Source organism: Miniopterus schreibersii (assembly GCF_964146895.1).
Source record: "Miniopterus schreibersii genome assembly, chromosome: 10".
In the NCBI taxonomy this organism is placed as follows: Eukaryota; Metazoa; Chordata; class Mammalia; order Chiroptera; family Miniopteridae; genus Miniopterus; species Miniopterus schreibersii.
This window is the reverse complement of record NC_138110.1, coordinates 49,163,552-49,183,189: the sequence shown is the minus strand read 5'-3', so window position 1 is coordinate 49,183,189 and position 19,638 is coordinate 49,163,552. Positions and strand designations below refer to the sequence as shown.

Genomic DNA, 19,638 nt, shown 5'->3' with positions numbered 1-19,638 from the left:
GGAAGCACATCATCTGTCCATCCACCTGCCCAACATTGGATGGCCCCCAGCCCTAAAACACACACAGGCAGGCCTCAGGGAGACGGAGCATTCCTAAAGGGCGCAAAGCGAGGGGGGGTGTAGGAGGTCCAGCCCACAGGCCAGAGGGTAAATGTGAGGTGGGTGACAGCTTCATGCTATGCACTGAATAGCCATGGTCAGGCTCAACAGGGCCCCTGCATGCATCTGGCTGGGAATGACCAGTCCTGGGGACATGCCCACTGCACCCAGCTGTTTTTCAGGTTGCAGGGCTTGTGTAGCAGACACGTAAACTGAGGCTCACAAGGGCCCTGGACTGCCAATTGAACCGGAGAACACAGAGTCTGCCCCAAAAGTAGGAGGATGGATGCAGCATGCCACCAGGAGGGCATTCCAGGGAGAAAGAGCATGCAGGGCAGGCACAGGGCCAGACCTCTGGCAGGACATCGTGGAACATGCCACCAGCAGTGAGCATGCCAACACCACTCCCACACCCACAGCTGTCCATTCTAAGGCCACCTACTGGGAGTGGCCCACCCTGGGGCAGCTGGGCCTGCAAGAGTACACAGGAGACTTCCGGAGTCCCCTCCTGATCCCCCCACCTCCAGCTGTCACCTCTGTGCTTGGAAAACCTTTCCCCAAAGACCACCAGAACGTTCCAGGACTGGCTGTGACCACCTTCCTCTCACCACCACAAAAAACTCAGGGCCCACACCCAGCCCTGCCCACAGAGGTCCCTCTGCCATAGTGGCCTTCTCCACCCTTGCTGAGAAAGGAGCCTTCCATCTACCCAGATGGCCTTAGTGAAGCTGTCTAGCCTCCCTGGTCACATCTCCCAGGCTGCACCAGGCCTGGTCACCTACCCACCCACACCTCTGGCCCAGAGGGGCATAGCCACCACCACCCAGCCTCTGCCTGTGCTTTCCAGCCCTGTCTACTTCTCCCTTCGTATTCCCTGTCCCTCTGTAGTGGGGAGTCCCCTGGATTCTGAGCTGAGGCAAAGGGCTATCAGTACCCCCAGGGAGGGGCTGGGTCAGGCAAGGCACTGATCATGGGCCGAACACCTAACACCACCACCATTGGGGCATCGTCTGCTCTCCCACAGATGGGCCAGGGAACAGGTGCACCCTTTCGCCCCCAAGTCCCTGCAAAGGGAGCCCTGTCCAGGGCCAAAGTGAGGCAGATAGGGAAAGGTGGGTGGCCCCTGGCCCTGGAGGTCCCGGCCCCAGGCTGGCTCAGTTGCTGCCCCTGCACTTATCACTGCACAGCCCTGGCCAACTGCTGTGGGCAAGCAGCTGACAGCCGGACCAGGTCAGCTGTCTGTCCAGCCTGGAACCAACAAAGGGCCCATTCTCCAGACTGAGGGCAGGCGGGGGCACTGGGGTGGATTTCTGGGCTGTTCAGGCTGCTTGCCAAGGCCGGCACGCGCCCTAGCTGCCCGGAGGCAGGGGACTGCCCAGCTTAGCCGGAAAGGAGAAGAGAGAGTTCCCTGCTATGCCCACCCCAAGATGGCAGCCCTAAATTCTCTGTGAAGTGAAGGTACACTGAGCAAGCCAATTCCTGGTCTCCAGACGGGAGGTGGGGGTGGGAAAACAGGAGCATGGGTGGGAGGACAGGCAGAGGACAGGGGCAGCAGCCAGCAAGCTGGCCACACACAGGGCTGGCACCTCACAGGCTTCTCCTTCCTCCTGAGATGCAGTTGCCAAGCCTGTTTCCAGCCCTCCGGGAGGCAAGGTGGTCCGAGAAGGGGCTGTGCAAGGGGAAGGAGCCTCTGCCGCCCTCTCTTGGAAGGACTCCCCAAGGCGCAGAGCTCATCTTCCCTCTCCTTCCTGATCAGGCCAAATGACTGAGGCCCTGATAGACACAAGCTCCCAGACCATTCTTTACCCCCTCATGGGTTGCCACAGGATTCCCTCCTCCTCTGCCTGGGGTAAGGTTCCAGGCCCCTTCCTGGGAACATTCTCAGAAAGGCCAGGAAGAATTGGATATTGGAAAAGCAATTTCCTCTTGGCAGTAACTGGGTAATTAAAACATGATTTGCAAGAAACCCAATGGCTATAAATGGGCCAAAGCCACCTGGCAAGGTGTGTGGGGGGAGGATCCCAGGAATCTTATCTTTCTCACCTCCAACTCGCAGACAGAGAAGAACAGGGGCCACAAGCAGTGGTTCTCCACAACCCTCAGTCTCATCTGCCAACAGACAACCACCTTTCACAGGGCTAAGTGAGAAGCTCAAGTTTCCAAAAGTTGGGGAGGCCAGCCTGTTGGAAGCTGCCTGGAGACGACTCCCAAGGCTCAATCCTGCCACACGGCAGAGATGCAAAGCTCTTCCAGAGAACCTGCGACTGTTGTGGAGGCTGCACAAAGCTAGGCCACGAGGCAGAGTAGATTACATGGCCTTACATCACATGTCTTTGTCTGGGACTGTCCTCAGCTTGGATGTGGCCAGGGTGCTCACCTGCAGCCTGAAATTTAGTACCTGGTGCAACCAAGAATGCTGTGGCAGGCAGCAGTGACTGGCCTGATATTATCTCAAACCCAAAAGCCATTTGCTGCCCACCCTCCCATTTATGACTCCAGAGTCCCACAGAGGTGGGCCCTCACAGACCCATGTTGCCCACACTACCCTCACCCGCTGGGTCCCCAACACAAGCAAGTAGAGGCAAGCCCCTTCTACTTTCTCTAAGCCACCATAATCCTCTGGCTCCCTGCCTCCATCCAGGCCAGCCCGCCAAAACCTCTCTCAGAATCCTGTGTGACATCTCCCTACCCCCATGATGCTGACCACTACAGGGTCACGAGTGAATTACCCACCACATGGCAAATAAGGGGCACCTGAGGCACCACCTGATACCTCTTCTTCCTCAGGTCCCCCTCAGTTCCCAGCATGCATTAGGGCACCCCTGAGATTTGGCCATGCTGTTCCCTCCCTCCAAAAACCCTTCCCAGCAGACTCCTAATCCCCTGGACTGTTCCAGCCTCTGTACCCATCTCACTGTGCTGCCAGAATTCTCACACTCTGACTCCCAAGAGGACAGGTCCTGGAGGGCAGGGCCCTGTCTGCTATGGGAGGGAGGGGGGCTGCATATTGTGGGCAGTAACCTTGGGCCCTCATGAAGCTGTCCCGAGCAGGCTGGTCCTGAGCCTGGACATGCTAAGGACTTAGCACAGCACCACTAAGGAGGCCACTGCTAGCCAGCACCTACAAGGGTCATTCATATCAAAGGTACCCAGGTGCCCCTGCCAGGGCTGAGGCCTGATTAGCCAGACCCCACAAAAAGGAGGGCCTGGAGTGCTGGGCCTGGTGCAGGACCCTCCGTGTACATCTGTGAGTGACTCCACTGACCACGATCTGGTGGGAAGCAGGAGCAATGCTCATGTGGCATGGGCTCTGGGACAAGGGGTTGGGATGGCACTAGACAGACCTGCAGGGTGAATGAAAGGTCCCTGTGCCCTTCTGGCTCAGTACACCATGGCCAGCTGCACCTTGAAGAACCACAAAAAGCAGGTCACACTGATGTCTGCAGGGCACAATACAATGCCACCCAAAGGTTCTAGTGACTACTGTCCTTGGTGAGCAGGGGCAGTACACCCATGGTGCAAACAGGCCCAACAACTAAGACAAGCAAGCAGGCAGCCAGGACCACTCCACTCTCCACCAACAATCCCCAGGGGAAGGAACACCACTAGGACCTATAACCTGCCATGAGCCTGGCTGCATGCTGACCAACCACCCTGCCAGGCACTGCCACACAACCCCACCTAGTCTGGGGATTCAGAGCATAAAAACCATAGACGATCTGGCAGCCCTTCTCCCAGGTAGAAAACCAACCAAAGCCACAGAAGCCATGCACAGAAGCTCACAAAGCAGCACTGCTGTGACAGACCCACATGGAATACGTATGTGCATCCTCCAAAGTAGAACACCATGCACATGTGTGTGGAGTACATGCCACCACCACACAGAACCATCTCTGCTGCCCACACAGCAGGGCCAAGTCTCACAAACAGCTCTGAGCAAAGGAAAAGAAAAGAAGTTGTGTTGTATGGCCCATGCCACAGAAGTCCCCAAAGCAACAACACAGCCCTTGGGAGAATGGAGGTCAACCAGTGTAGCAACCCTTGGAGAAGGGGAATGACCAGAGGCTCCAAGGAAACAAGGTGCTCAATGTGCTCTCATTGACACTTTCCGGTCTGCCTGTCCACAGCTGTGCACTGTCCTGCAGGTGCATCACCCTCCAGAGTGGATGTCAGTCACAAAGTAGCCACACGCTACAAGCAGCCATGTGCACATGCTCGGGGCTCATGTTTCAGCAAGAGAACACATGTGGGCCCACAGAAGTCGACAGTGCAGGCTGCTCCTCAGAGCTTCTGTAGCCTCTGGGGGGCAAGTTGTTAGAAATCAACACCCCGTCTGCCCATAAGATGCAGGCCCACAGGGCCATAGGCAGCAGGTCAGGGGAAGGTGGCACAGCAAGCTGAGGGGCTTGGGGGCCTAGGGCCCAGTCCTGACCAGAATCTCTGTTGGGGCCAGCAACCCTGCCCACCCCTGGCCCCAGCCTCACAAGACTCCCCAGTGTGCACAGAGATCCTGAGAAGAGCCCACACTGCGCGCCACCCCCCCGCAGTACGAACTTGCTGCCAATCACTCCACACAGGTCGTGGATGCACCACTGGACTTTCAGGATCTCTGAATTTCAGAATCCTGTCGGGGGAAAGGTGGTGCCAGGGGAGTGGAAAGACACATTAAGAGGGAAGCTTCTAGAAAGGTAAAGGTCTTTGGAGGGTAAGAGGTGTCCCTGTCCTCAGCAGCCCAGGCCCAGTAAGAAGTGTTCCTGTCCCTGGCAGTCTAGACCCAGAGCAGCAACCACAGGCAAAGCAGTGATGCCCAAGGGCAAGGTGACAACAGGAAGCTCCAGATGTGAAGCTACGCACTTAGCGACAGCAGCCCATCCAGCACAGCAGGTACTGCCCCTGGCTCAGCAGTGGGTGGGGCTCCCCAGGGCCCGGGGCCCATACCCCAGCATGGGACAAGAACAGAGGACAGGAGGCAGGAAGGCAATGCCTGCCCGCTGCACTCACACACTGGAGGCAGGCCTGGACCCATCTCCTGAGCAGGAAGGGCCCAGCCCTTCCTAAGGCCTAGAGGAGAGGTAGCTAGACAGCCAAGTAGGAAAACAGCATAGCCCTGAGCTGGGCTAAGCAGAGGGCACCTCATGGCCTTCCCTGCCCGGGCCCTAGCCCTTGGACTACAGCCACCCCCATGGTTGGGATGGGGCAGTAGAGTAATTTCTGCTGCTGCAGACTGGGCCTTAGTCCAGGAGACATGTGCCAGGGAGCAGGCATCCTTTGCAGTGGGTCAAGGCTGGATGCCTAGTATGGGGACCTAGGGGAGGTCACAGAGCTGTGGTAGGCAGAATGGGACTGGAACCTGGGCTGAGGAGCAGACAAAGGGGATGCCCTTTCCCCCTAGCCCTACCCTGCTCTAAGTTCCCACCTCTAGACGTGCCCTGGGGTGGAATTTGAGCCTCAAGGGCACACAGTTTCTAGGAAGAGGAGGCAGACAGAGGAAGGCTGGGCCATAGGAGCTAGAGCCCCACCTGGTCCCAGGCTGATATCCTGGGCTGTGAAAAAAAAGAGCTCTGCAGGCTGGCAGCTCAGGTCAGGAGCAGGCTGTGGGGTCTCCTGGGAGAGGGGCCGCCTTAGGCTTACTCAGGGAGGGAGAGGGTCACTGAAGTAGGGGCTCCCATTTCCTGTCCTCCAGGGACCCACCCATACAAAAGGGAGAGAGGCTGCAGTCGTAAGCAAGGACCCTGGAGCCAGTAACCCTGGATGCCTGCCACTTTCACCCATGTGCCTCAGTTTCCCCATCTGTCAAACAAATAACAAGGTTACTGTGAGGACTCTGTGAGATGCCACCACACAAGCACCCATTACATGTCCTCAGTGGGAGCAGGAGAGCATCAGGCTCTGCGCCTGCCTGCACATCCTCTCTCCTTCCTCAGCTGCACTCGGGGAAACCATGGCTCAGAGAAGCTGGACTGGCCAGTTCCAGATCACACGGCTGGTAAGGAGGAAAGCAGAGACCACGCCATGCTCAGCCATTTGTATGAAATTGGGGTGTGAACAACAATGCAGCAGCCTACTGAGATGCCCTCTACTCAGGCAGGTACATCCGGATGAAAGGGGTATAGGTGGCAGGTCTAGGGATGAGGCAGGGGTACACTTCTATGGAAGAGCCTCAAAACAATGCAATAGAATCCCCAAACTCCCAGACTGCCACTGCTGAGCCAGCAGCATCTGGGCACAGCTGACCTCACCACCCAGAAAGTGCATTGTCCACTCATGTGCAGTGCGTGGTGCCCAGCTAATGATTCCAGGGGTGGAAGGAGCTGGTACCCAGGATGGGGCTCTGTAAAACAGGTATTGGGGAAGGCGGGGAAGAAGGGGACTTCTGGCTGTGGCTTCCCCATGCCCAATTAAACCTCTTATTAATGGGTCCAAGTCCAACTCCACAGTCTACATGCCGAGTTTGTTTCTCCTCTGTGGGAGAAGTCAGGCAGGCAGGAGAGCAGGACTAACTGGGCTCAAAAACTCCCACCCAGACCTCACCCAGGAGAGGCTCTGGGGCTGGAGGGGGGTGGGGGGTGGGGCAGGGAGTAGGGTTGGACTAACCTGTTCTCCCAGACTTGCAGGGTGGTCTGTGGGCACAGACAGCACCTCAGCCAGCTGCCTGCCAGCCATCAGCCATCAAAAGACTGGGAGAGGCATTCCCAGCCCCAGGGAGCCTGATCTCCTGCTGGGTAACAGGCTCTGGGACACCCTGTGGAATGTCTCCAAGAGGCTCCCCCACCACTTCCCACGTACCCACCTCAAGAGGAGGTTCTCTGGCCCCTACCAGGCACAACCTGCACAGCACACTCCATGGAGGCTCTGCTGGTCCTCTCCCCTTCTCCCCCAGCCCCGTGTGTCCTCCCTGGGACAGGAAGGAGTGAATTCTGAGTGGGGGCCTCATCCCTGGGAAGGGAAAGGGCCCCATACTCAGGCCACAGGCAGTACCCTCATCACCAGGGCTAGGGGGTATGGGGGTGGGTCACACCAGAGGATTGGTTCTGAGGACAAAGAGGCTTGCACAGAAGGTGGCAGGGTCTGCACTGGCCTCCCCCTATCCCCACTAACTGGAATTAGGCAGGCATTCAGCCTCACAGTCACCCACAGCACCCCAGGGTGATCTTCAGTCAGCAGTGGGGCCCCCAGGGCCACCCCAGCCCAAAGCTGGGGAGGGGTGTCCCTTCTCAGAGATCAGAATCTGTGAGTGGTGGAAGGAACATGATTCCCACCATGTAGACATGGGGAGATCTCTCCTGCATACCCTACATGGGGGCTGAGAGTACAGACAACCCCAGCCCCCACCCACAGGCACACAACAAGGAGCTGTGTCAGCACTAGGCCTCAGGACAACTGTTATTTCATCTACCAGGCTCCGCTCCTGCACTGACCCTCTGCGGCCCGTAGGTAATCCCACCCTACATTCACCCTGGGAACTGTCTCCACAGCAGGCCAATCCTACTCTGGTCTGGTACCCACCCACCAAGTCAGCCTGACCCACAAGGTGGCTCACTCCACCTGCCCTTCCAGGAAGCCCTCCCAGCCCAGTTCCATAACAGCTCCACTCAGCCCAACACTTGCTGGAAAGAAGGAAACTTGCAAACACCAGACAGGACCTGCCCCACAGCACCCCCAGTTCTCATCTTTTTTTTTTTTTAAATATATCTTTATTAATTTCAGAGAGAGGAAAGGAGAGGGAAAGAGAGAGACAGAAACATCAATGATGAGAGAGTCATTGATCGGCTGCCTCCTGCATGCCTCTGACTGGAGATCGAGCCCACAACCCGGGCATGTGCTCTGACCAGGAATCGAACCCTGATCGCCTGGATCCTAGGTCAACGCTCAACCACTGAGCCATGCCAGGCCGGACTGAGCCACGCCCGGCTGGGCCAGTTCTCATCTTGAGAGGCCCAGGGGACGTCCTGAAGCTGGGGCCTATCACTGTGCAGTAAGTCATCACACTTCACTCACATGAGGCAATGGTGGGTGGGGGTGAGGAGCACTACCCTTACCCTGCCCTTGGCCTTGCTGCCTCCTCAAAGGGCGGGGGGCTTCCCACATAGCAGAGGGCTACCTCAGCAGACACTGGATTCCTAGGAGGGGAGGGGGCCCAGGCATACCTGCCTGCCCCTACCACCCCCACACACAGACTTCCCAAGTCACTATGTGTCCTCAGAGAGCAGGGACAGCATCTCCAGGTCCCTGGTCAGGGTTTCTCACAAAACCTGACCCACCCAGCCAGAGGTTTAACAGTGTCAAATGCAACACTGACCTACAGGAGCAGCAGGGGAAGGTAGGCAGGGGCCCACTGAGGCACCCTGGCCCACCCTTACCCTTTACCCGAGCCCCCATGATCATCAGGGGAGGCACCCCCACCTCCTCATACACTGGATCTGGCCTCAAGGTCACAGACCAATGCTGTGTCCTACCCCCAGCTCCATCTACCCCATTACTCCACCCCCAACCCCACCCACACCCCCAGGCCTGACCTTTCGGATGCGGCCACTTCGAGTGCCAGTGAACACCACGGTATGGCCTCGGTAGTCATAGGCAGCCACGGCAGTCAGGCCATCCTCCTTGTCCACAAACAGGGGCGTGCCCTCAATGGTAACCGTGCCCCCCAGAGGCTGGTTGAAGTCCTGCCCGCAGAAATCATCGTCGATCTGTAGGGGCTGTGGGAGGGGAGAGGTGAGACCCTAGGCTGCCCAGCCTGCCCCAAACACCTTCTCCCTGAGGGTGGGGCCTCACAGCCAGAACGGGTCAGCTCTACCAGCTGAAAGGAGCTCACCGAGGGTCCTCACAGGCAAGCGCAGGGCCACCCAAGAGGGATGTGGCCCAGAGCACAGCCACATATACCTGAGGGGTCAGGGACTCCTGAAACAATTTGACAGATGGAGAAATCAAGGCTCCTCGAGGCTGCCTGAGGCCCAGATGGACCCAGAGCTGAATCCATTTCTCACATGCACACTACACACAGGCCATAGGGCCTGATCCTGGATCGAGAAGAGTGGAGGAGGAGGCAGCCTGGGGAAGACCAGAAAGCAGCCAACCAGGGAGCCAGGCCCATTGCACCAGTGATAGCCACACAGAAGCAGGGGACAGCCCTTGGGGGCTGTGGACTGCATCCTGTCTTAAAGGGTTTATTTAAAACAGAAGACAAGGGTCACACCTAAAAGGCAAAGGGAGGGGCCCAGCTGAGGAGGTGACTGAGTGTGAAGTTACAGAGAAGGCCAGGGGACAAGAAATGTGGGAGCTGTTCCACCGCAAGAGGGAGAGAGGGCAGGGTGAAAGAAGCAGGTTCTAGGTGGACAAAGGGGACAGCTGTTCTCTCTGGTACCAGGCTCAGAGTCTGAGGTTTGCAGGGGAAAGGTCACCAATGAGGTAGGGCCACCAGGGTTGGGAGCCAGAAGGGGATGCAACGGCGAAGAGGCAATGTTAGGGCTGGGCCGGGGTCCTGGAGCAGCCCCAGGATGGGGACATGGCCATCTGGGCCATAAGGAAGAGGGAATGGAAGGGATGTGAGGAAGAAGTGGGAACAATGCCCAGGAAAGGGACAGACCTAGCCATGAGCACAAGAAATGCAGATCACACAGTGTGACTGCAGCAGGCACTGCCCTTCAGAGCCTTACTCCATCTGTACAATGGAGATAAAACACCGCCCTTGAAAGGCCACGAGGAGGATGAATGATGCATCTGCCTATGCACCCAGGGCCTTGATGCGAAGGGTGGCCCTGTCACAAGGCCCCCACTGCACTGGACATAAGGGGACCCTCACCGTCCCACTTGCCCTAGAGACAAACCAGTGTCACTCCCGGGAGAGACATGGGAAAACTGAGGCCAGAGTGGGGTTGGGCTTTTGCTGGGCCACCCAGCAAGTCCCAGGCAGCAAGGGTAGTGGGACTGAGGCCTGGCTCTGGAAGTCCCCAACCTGAGTGAATTCCCGGATCTTTCCCTTGCGACCCTGAACAAGTTCAACTCTAAGCCTGGTGTCTTCCTCTGGAAAACAGTGGTTGCTACCACCTGGCCACACAAGTTGTCCCCCAAAAAGCAGCTGGCCTCAGGCCGGCCCAATCAGAGCCTAGGGACAGGAGCTGTGGCTACCAGCTACTGAGCTCGCAGTACCCACAGGGCTCAGGCAGCCCCAATGTCAGTGTTGGTATCATCAGATCCCACTGCTAGGTGAGGGCAGAAAGGCCCAGAGGGCAGACACATGGCCAGGCGCCAAGAACAAGGGTGAGTAGAGCTCTTGACAGGGGACTTTGGGAGGGAGACGGTGTCTGGTGCACACCTGACACTGGTCTGGCCCCAGCTCTGCCTCTTACTGGCTGACTGTGTAACCTTTGGCAAGTCACCTCATCTCTCTGAGCCTCAGAGGCCTCATCTGTAAAATGGAGACTACATGGGCCCAGCAAGCACCCAGAACAGTGACAGGCACATGGGCAGTGCTCCATCCAACATCCCCAAGGACTTGTGTACTGAAGGACATGTCCTATTCCCTCCACCCCCATCTCCTAAAGAGGACAGCATAGACCTGCAAACAGGCTCTGAGGCTGGCACCAAGGGGACAGGCCCTACCTTCTGGGAGACAATGGGCAAGCGTCAGCACCTGGCATAGGGCAAGTGACACACAGGCATGTGGTCAACACTATTATTGTTTCAGAGAACGGGTCACATGGAGCCAAGGCTGCCCAGTTTGTGAGGCTGGCAGGGCAGGAGCAGCCACACCAAGGAGGTGAGGCACCCACTCACCGAGTTGATGCAACGCAGCTCCTTGTTGAGCAGCCAGGGCAGCGAGAGCTTGCCGTCACCACGGTAGCAGGACTGGATACGCTCCTTGATCTTCTCCTTGATGGCCCTGAGCGTGAACAGGCAAAGCACCGATTCCTTGGGTGGCTTCACACGGTTCTTCTGGCCCTGAGCAAATACGGTGAACAGCACATCTTCGTTGTCAGCCAGGCCCAGCTGGCGGGCCAGGGTGCTGCCAGGCCGGCTCAGGTACGCGTCCTGCACCAGGCGGTACTCCACCCCCGCCTGTTCGCAGCCGATGGGGAACTCAACATATGAGTAGAATTTGGGGTCATCCACACACAGTCGCACAATCTTGGAGGTGAAGAAGTGCTCTCCGGCGGCATCGGGTGAAGTCAGCTGTGTGTCTAGCTGCAGAGTGAGGTAGTACACAAACTGCTCACTGCGGAAGCTGTACACGTAGTAGATGTCAAAGGCCGGGAACTTGGACAGCGTGTCCGAAGGGATCTTGAGCTGCGACGACACAAACTCATCCTGGTATACGAAGCTGAACATGTCTGCATCCTCCTCATTGGCCATGAGCCGGCGGCTGGACAGTGTGGGGAAGTACTCGGACTTGCCATCAATGGGTGTGCCCACAAAGAGCTTGGCCTGGGCCTGGCCAGGCGGCCCGGCAATGAGCACACCTGCCATGCTGCCAGCCTCACGCACACTCGACAGGTAGTGCTCCTTGCGGTGGTGCGGTTCGCCCAGCTTAAAGAGGTCATCCAGCCGCAGAAATTGGCAGATACCCTGGGAGGCACTGCCACAGGCTAGCAGGCGGTTAGCAGCATAGTCCAAAAGCAGCAGCTTGTTGACATTGTCAGTGCTGCCCAAGCCATGTGGGCACGACTGCACGCTGGGTGGTGGGTAGCACTTCTCGTTGTCCTCAACAGGGCCTGTCACGTGAGCCCGCAGCAGTGTCAGGTTCCCCGACAGCTTGTAGATGCGGTTCACCGCGCCCACGTACACCTCGCCTGTTTGCTCGTGGACCACCAGGTGGGTGAGGCCCCAGTCGCTGGCTGAGAAGGTGCGGAAGACAGGCTGAGGACCTCCACCTGCTTTAGAGGCACCCACCAGTGCCCGAACAACCCCCAGCAGCAGCAACAGCATCAGGAGTGCCCGCGGGCTCACATGTAGAAGTGGCATGGCAGGCCTGGGCCTCAGGCCTCGGCGTGCAGGTCCTACAGGGATGGACATCACGGAGCCAGGAGCCTCAGCCCTGTGGGGAGAACAGCAAAAGAAGGTGTGAGGGTGGGCAAGGCCTTACCCCTGAGAGAGCAGACATGCCCACACACCATCTGCTGAGGTCTTTGGTGTGCTCCACCCTCATGGGCACGATCTAACCCTGGAAAAACCAGAGGTGAAGAGAGAACACCTCCCTGGCTAAAGCCCTGCAAACAGCAAGGGGTACACCAGGAGTCATCAAGACCAAGCCTGTGACCCCAGCACGTAGCACAGGACACCTGTCTAGCCACCAGACACACACTATGAATGCCTAGGCCTGCCATCACCAGCTGGGTGGAAGAAAGTAATGGGCCCAGGAACAAGGAGGCAAGTGAGAAGGGCTTGGGGGTCTAGACTGGGAGCCATTCCCTCCTACCTCAGAGCCTCTCTATGTACTAGGGGCAAGCCCCCCCAAGCTCCAAGCTCTCAGGGTGAATGACAGCCTCTGCTCAAGGATCTGGGGACACATGCTCCCTTGCATGCCCTGGACAATCCTACTTGCAGGCACTACCCCCACAGCAGACAAGGACATATGGGCAGCAATTCTGTGCGGGTAGAGGGCAGTCTGGGTCACCCTGGCCCTGGGGCCAGCCCCTTGCTGGACTTTAAGCCACTGTACTCTGAGGACTGATCCAGAAGCCAAGCTGTGTGTACCTCCCACCTACCATCCCCAGCCAATGGGTCCCCCCCACCTGACCCCTCTCAGGTTCCCTTGTCAACTGCCTCTGAGTTCCCCTTCAAAACCCTCAACCCAGCTCTAAGGAAAGAGAAATCCCTGAACCCCACCCCTCAGCTGTAGCCCTCACTCCCCAACCTCCAGCCCCTCTACACCCAACCAGCCCCCAATCTGACCAGCCCCTAGGCTCACCTCCACCTGACACTCCTCTCCTACCTCATCACACTACCAACACCATCCATTCTAATACCAGGCCCCAGGCATGCTCATGACCTTACCCTCAACCCCCAGGTCACACCACCCCCTAAATCTTCTCTAATCTGCACACCCTCTCCCACCTGGATGACCACAGCACTTGTCCCCATCCACTCATGTCCACCTACAGCCCAGTCTCCACACAGTAGCCTGGGCACTTTTCTGAACTACACATAAGGTCACTAGCCCCCCTAAATCCTACCATGGTCCCTTCCTCTGGAAAAGTCTCATCTTCCCCCAGCCCAGAAGGTGGCACTCAGGTACGGGGTTAAATCCAGACTCTGTCCCTGTAGCCAAGCAGCTTTTCCATTTGTAAAATGGGGATAACAATAGCTTCTTTCTCATGAGTAAAAGGGGGAAGATCAGGGCACTCCTGCAAGGTGTCATCAGCAGGAGTACTCTCTCCAAGTTAGCAGGGGCCCCGCCCTGGTGTTGGGCCTCTCACCCAACTCCTGGTTAGAGACTGACCACAGAGATGCTGAGCACCAACTGCAGGCAGGTGCTGGCAGGAGCTGCACATATCCTTTGCTCCCAGACAATGCCCCTAATATAGCTCTGCAGCTCCATTTTACAGACGAGGAAGCTGAGGCTCAAAGGGCTCTCAGCCAAGTCCAGGTTGGGAGCTAGGCACAGGGCAGCTGGCTGCCAGATAAGGCCAAATGGTCTCTGGGCCTCCATGTCTGTCTTCCCCTGGGCCCTTGGACTTGCTGTCCCCTCCCCTGAGTGCTCTTCCTTCCCCTGCCCCCACACCCCTACCCAATCTCAGCTGCCTCCCCTGACCTGCTAGCTGAAGGTAGCAGCTGCTCTCTCACAACCAGTCACCCAGTTTGAATTTGAGGCACAAAGCTTGCTAATGGCTTTGTTACTTATTGTTCCCAGACACTCTCCCCACTACTAGTATGACAGTTTCCTAAGAACAAGGCCTAGCTCTGTGGTTTGCCACAGTATCCTCAAAGCTGACTCCAGGAGCCAGTACTTGTGAATGAATGAACGGGTCCTGGACAGAGCAGGACCTGCTCCCTCACCTTGTCCTCACTCTCCACATACCCTTTGCCCAGTGAATGCCCACACCCACTGCTCACGTAGGGAAGGTGATGCTCAGGAAGCGAGAGGCATTAGTCAGGACCCCACCAGCAAGAAAACTGGGTTGTGCTGCCTTGTAGGACCCTCCCAGCAGGCTGTCAGCTGCCTTCCCTTGAGGATCTCTGCCCAGACATAGCCCCAAGAACTACAGTCACAAGGGACCTCTGCTGGCAGCCAGGAGAGGAGTCCCCAACCCCCCACAACCCTGCCTCCAGCTCAGGAGTGCAAGGCAGACCAGAGAAAAGGCTCCTCACAGTGGCAGCAAGGCCTGGGCTGAAAGCTGAGTGCATGTGAACTCCAAAGAAAACATGAATCACTCACCGTTTATCAGTTCAAAGCAGACCTGCAATTACCAGGGGCTGGGCTCTCCCCTCCTCTGGGATAATTATACACATCTTAATGCAATTACGGGCCCTACTTTTTATATTAAACAGGAGAGACCCAGCTGAAGAAGCCACCATCCAAACCCTGGGCCCACTCCCCGTCTCCTCCCACAACAGAGACTGCCCAGAAGGGAAGGGAAGGGACAAGGGATGGGCCAAGGGGATGGGGCTGCCAGCCAGGAAAAGGGGGATCTGGTACTCAGGGCTGGATCCCTCATGCTCACCATCTCACAAGAGCCAGCAAAGATGTCTGGGTCACTTCTCTAATCTTAGAGATAGGGCACCCACGGCTTAGATAGGCCCAAGGTCACCCAGCTAGTCCAGGCAGGACAGGGAAGGATTCCCACGCTCCTACAGAGACCAGGACGGCCAGCAGACTTGCTGGGACTCCCACATACCTCTGGTCTGCCCAGGAGAAAAATGCATTCATTCCAAAGCTGCCTTGGGTGCTGGGGAGGACCATGCTGGGCTAGGGGAGCGGAGCACCACACATGCTGTGCTCTGCTGCTGGGAAGGACCAGAACCAGCCACTGTGGTCTGGGGAAGCTCCCCAGGGAGTTTATTCACCTGTTCTAGAAGGACCAGGCACAGTGGGAGCTGGTGGAGGAGGGGGCGTCCTGGGTGGCAGAAAGCAAGAGCAAAGGCCTAGAGTGGAACCTCCTGGAGTGGGCAGTGAGAATGACTGCAGCTTCCTGGCATGGGAAGCAGGCTGTGTTGGGGCCCAGTCAGAGCCAGACTGGGGAGGAAGAAGCTGAACTGGTGTTAGGTGTGCCAACTGGGGGTAAGCAAGGGAGAAAAAGGCCAGGACAGAAGCAGGCAGGCCTGGAACAGCAGGCTCCACTCCTGGACAGGATAGGCTCAGCTATGCAACAGAGTATGGAGAGAGCAATGTCCCCTGTCCTTCTCCCAGTGGCCTCTCCACCACTCTTCCTCACCCTGAGAAACAAAGACCCTCACTCACTCAGAAGCTTCTTCACAGAGGGAGAGGCCAAGCCCCAAATCCCTGGCTTTGGATCCTTCTGGGGCTTAGACAGTTTGGAGCATGGGGGTACTGAGAAGATTCTACAATACTACCCAGTGGTATACCATTATCAACCAGACAAAGAGCTGCCTGTCACCTCACCTCCCCCAACAGAGGCCTCGGGAGATGGTCCCAAGAAGACCTGCTCTCCCACCAGATCAGTCCTAAGGTACCAAGACCTGGGGCACTGGAGTCCTGTTTCTCAGAAAAAATGTCAACCACTTGGCCTTCCCTGGATGTGGTGCCCTCTCCTCCTGGCCAGCTGCTTTAGACAGGGGGATGGGAGGGTGGAGGGGGGGCTTCCTGGGGGACCAAAACACAAAGGCAACAACCTCGGGCCACACGAGGCCAGAAAAGGGCTATCTACTTTGTCCATTGGATCTCACTTGTCACCCACTCCCAAACACACACCTCAACCACACGGGCTTGCAAGACCTCTGTCCATGCTGTCCCCAGCCTAAAATGCCCTTGCGGGGCCTCTCTGTGCCACCCTCCTAGGCTTGCAGCCTGCCCCTGAAGCAAAACAGTCTGCCTCTGGCATTAGGACTGGGTGCTGCCCTTCAAGGGCCGGGCAGAGTCTTGGCTGCCTGGTGCAACACCTGGTCTCTCCTGTATACCCCCAAACCAGCAGGGAGCCAAAGGTACTAGGGGGTGCTCCATAGGGGCCAGAGGAGCAAAGGCTGAGCCCTCCCCCATGCCCCCACTCCCTACGAAGACCCAGAGAACCGGGGCCAGCATAGGAGAAGGTGCCAGAGCTCAGGTTCAGGGGGCAAAGGCATCGTCCACATCACCCCCAACACACACACCCCTTTCTTTCAAGGGGCGTGGCCCCAGCACCCCACAGAAGAGGAATGGCAGCTTCAGGCTCTAAGCAGTCACTGGAACCCCTCTCACCCCCCTTTCCCGGACTGCACTTTGGATCTTACAGCAGGAAAGGGACTCCCTGGAGCCCCGCTCCCCCTTCCCAAAGGCAGCCCGCAATCAGCCACGCTGCCCCCAGCTATGGTGCACACCAGGCCCGGACCTTTCAGGAAGCAATCGGAAGCCTCCAAGGGAAGCAGGCTGACCCTGGAGAGGCCCTGCGAGGGGGAGTCGGAGGAGGTCCGAGGAGGCCCAGGCGAGCGGGGCGACCGCCCCTTCCAGCCCGGGTGCGCGGCCCTGCGGGCCTGGGGCGGACATAGCACCCATCTCCCGGGGCCCGAGGCCAGAGGGAGCAGGGGCGGGCGTGGGTCCAGAGGAAGAGGTTCCAGCTTCTACTCCGGGGCCCTGAGGGGCGACCGGGGGCGCAGCCCCGCACGCCCTCCTCCGGCTCCACGGCCCTGCCGGGGCCTGCCCTGCCCTGCCCGGCCCGGCCCGGCCCTGCCGGCGGCCGGAGGTCCGACCCGCGGTCCAGCCCCGGGCGCGGCCTGGGCACCCACAACGGCCCTCCCCGCGGGGCCGCCGCAAACTTTCTTTCCTGCCTATGAAGGGAGGGCAGCGCCGGCCCTAGCCTCGGCGCCCCGCACACAGCGCTGCCCGCGGAGCTCCGCAGGCCGGGACCGGCCGGCGGGAGGCCAATCGCGCGGGGCCTTGGGCCGGGTCCGACTCCGGACGAGCGGAGACGCGACCAGCTCACCGCCGGCGCCGCGGCCGCGCCCGGACACACGCGAGAGACGGGCCGCAGCCGCAGGGACACGCGGACACGCGCGCCGCAGTCCCCCACGCACACCCCCTGTCCGCCCGGTCGCACGTCCGCTACCCAGCGGAGGCCGCCGAAGAGGGCCCGAGGGCGTCTCCCACCCGGGGCGCCCTCGCCGGGGACCCCAGCCGCCCCCGCTCCGCGCCAAGGGGAAAGTTGCGCCCCTACTCACGGGCTGCCCCGGGGCACGCCCCGCCGCCGGCCATCGCCGCGCCCCGCCGCCCGCGCCGCCGCCGCCTGCCCAGCCGCGGGGCCGCCCAGCCCGAGGCCGCCGCCGCCGCACCCGGGCTCCGTTGCGTGGCCGCGTCGCCGCTGCCCAGCATGAATGGGGCGCCGAGCGCCGCGCGGCTGCAGACCAGCCTCGATCTCACCGCCCGCGGAGCGGCGCGCCACGCGCATGCGCGGCCCGCGGCCGGGGAGGGGCTGGCGGGGGCGGGGCAGGCACGGGGGCGGGGCCGGAAGCGGCCTCCAGAGGGCGCTCTGCCCCGCGCCGCGCGCCCTCCCGGACCCACCGCGCGCCTTCTAAGGGCGATGCAGCCGCCAGCCTTAAATGGCTCCGCGCGGGGGCCGCGGCGGGGTGTCCCCGGGTGGCCCCCGCGTCTGGGCTGTCCTGAACCCGGGTCTCCAGGGGCTGGGCCGGGATTCCGTGTGCCTGGGCTGGGAGCACAACTTCCACTCACGGGAGGGTAAACCGAGGCCGAAGGCGGGAAGCGGCGCCGCAGGTCCTCTTGGCCACGGCTGTTGGATGGGATGGGTGCCCTCTCCAGGGAGCAAAACAGTGCCCTTTGTCGGCCGCGCTGCAAGACCCACCCCTCCCCACCCCTGCTGCGCATTGACTGCTGCGGACGCCACCCTGGAGGAAAGTTCAGCTTCAGGGTCCTGAGCGGGGGGCGTGGCGGGAAGACCCCGGCGGTCAGGGACCGAGGCCGCGCGGCCGGGGGCGCGGGGGCCGGGGCTGCCCAGCAGGAGGGCAGAGGGCAGTCGACCGTGCTGACGCCCACCTCGCGGCCTGCAGGCTCCAGAGCCGCCCGAAGGTGGGCGGGGGAGGCCTCCCGGCAGCGTGCCCGGGGAGGGGAGGCGAGGCGAGGCGCAGGAGCGTGTCTCACTGCACCCGCGGGGCCAGAGAGCCCGCGCTGGGGAGGCGAGCGGGGTGGGTGCGGGCAGCAGGCACCTCCGTGCTCACGCTGTGTGCGAACCTGGCTGTCATCTCCACGGAAGAGAAAACTGCCACAGCGCGGGGATCGGAGCTTAGATTGGCCAAGGGGTCCCTCCCGCCGCGCCCCGCTCCCTCCCCTCGCTCTGCCCTTATCCCCTGTCTGGGTTAATCCTTCCCTGGGTTTCCTTTGCTGTGCTTGTGGGACTTCACGGAAGTGCCACCTGCCCGCTGCGAGGACCCACCCCCGCTGGTGGGGTTGCTGGTGGGCAGTTTGTTCACTCCGCTCTGTAGTGTCCTTACAGTACTGGCCATCCCTTCGGCAGACGGACCAGCGCCCCTGGTTTAGGGCCACTGTGCAGTGGGTTGCTATGGACATATCTTTATAGGCCCTTGGCGGCAGTTAGAAGCTGGGGTGGACTCTAAGCTCGCCACAAAGGTGTGCGCTTAGTTTTGGCAGATACCCAAAACAATTTTCCTAAATGATAGCTGAGTTGCAGTCCTGGCAGCACTTTGGGAGGGTCCTGGTGGCCCCCATGCTCGTCCACACTTGGTACTGTCACTCTGGAGTGGTTGCCTATCTGGTGACATGCACTGGTTTTTCATTGTGGCTTTAATTTGCATGCCCCTGAATGAGGGTGAGCATCTTTTTCAAAAGTTCTATTTACTATTTTATTGAACAAGCACTTATCTAGCACTGACTCTATACAGGACTCTGCTACATTTTACAGATGGGTAAACTGAGGCAGGAGAGGTGACATGACTTGCCCAAGTTGCCTAGCTGATAGGTGGCAGAGCTGGGAGGCTACCCCTGGCAGTCTAGCTCCATAGTCTGTGGTCTCAGCTCAGCCACTCTGCTACACTGCACACACATGAACCAGCAAACCAGACCCAAGTACCTTCCTTTCTTGTGGACTTCTGAGCCACACACCTGGGTGCGGACTCTGACATGGTTGTCTGACATGCAGTAAATCCCATCTGTTTCCAAGCCCTGCATTCCTTGTTCCGGAGCTGGAATTGGAAACCCCTCTTGGAGGTATGGTGAGGAGGTGTAGTGTTAGTGCCACAGTGGACCTGAGAAAATGTCCATCCCTGCTCCCTGTGTTGGCACCAGGGCTGTCCTCACCTGTCTGCTTCTTGCTAACCTATCCTCTGTGGAGCCACTGAGGCAGGCACTGCTCAAGGCCCTTCTCACTCTGTGCTCAACAGTCCCCAAGAGCCAGGGCCGCTCTTTTGGGGTCCAGCCCTCTA

At 59.3% G+C, this 19,638-nt stretch overlaps 1 protein-coding gene across 3 annotated transcripts in view; it reads right to left on the bottom strand.

The window, feature by feature from the left end:
• PLXNA1 (plexin A1) overlaps window positions 1-17,580 on the bottom strand; it is a 49,918-nt gene extending 32,338 nt beyond the window's left edge. For 2 of the 3 annotated variants that reach the window (XM_081149177.1, XM_081149179.1), the window contains exons 1-3: window positions 17,407-17,461; window positions 10,876-12,133; window positions 8,616-8,798 (exon numbers count right to left, since the gene is read on the bottom strand). In XM_081149177.1, the coding sequence (XP_081005303.1) occupies window positions 8,616-8,798; window positions 10,876-12,111 (1,419 nt within the window). In that variant the 5' untranslated portion in view covers window positions 12,112-12,133; window positions 17,407-17,461. Of the gene's footprint in view, window positions 1-8,615; window positions 8,799-10,875; window positions 12,134-17,406; window positions 17,462-17,517 lie in introns of those variants that run through there. The other variant, XM_081149178.1, reaches the window with a different exon arrangement.
• Window positions 17,581-19,638: the final 2,058 nt, after the last annotated feature.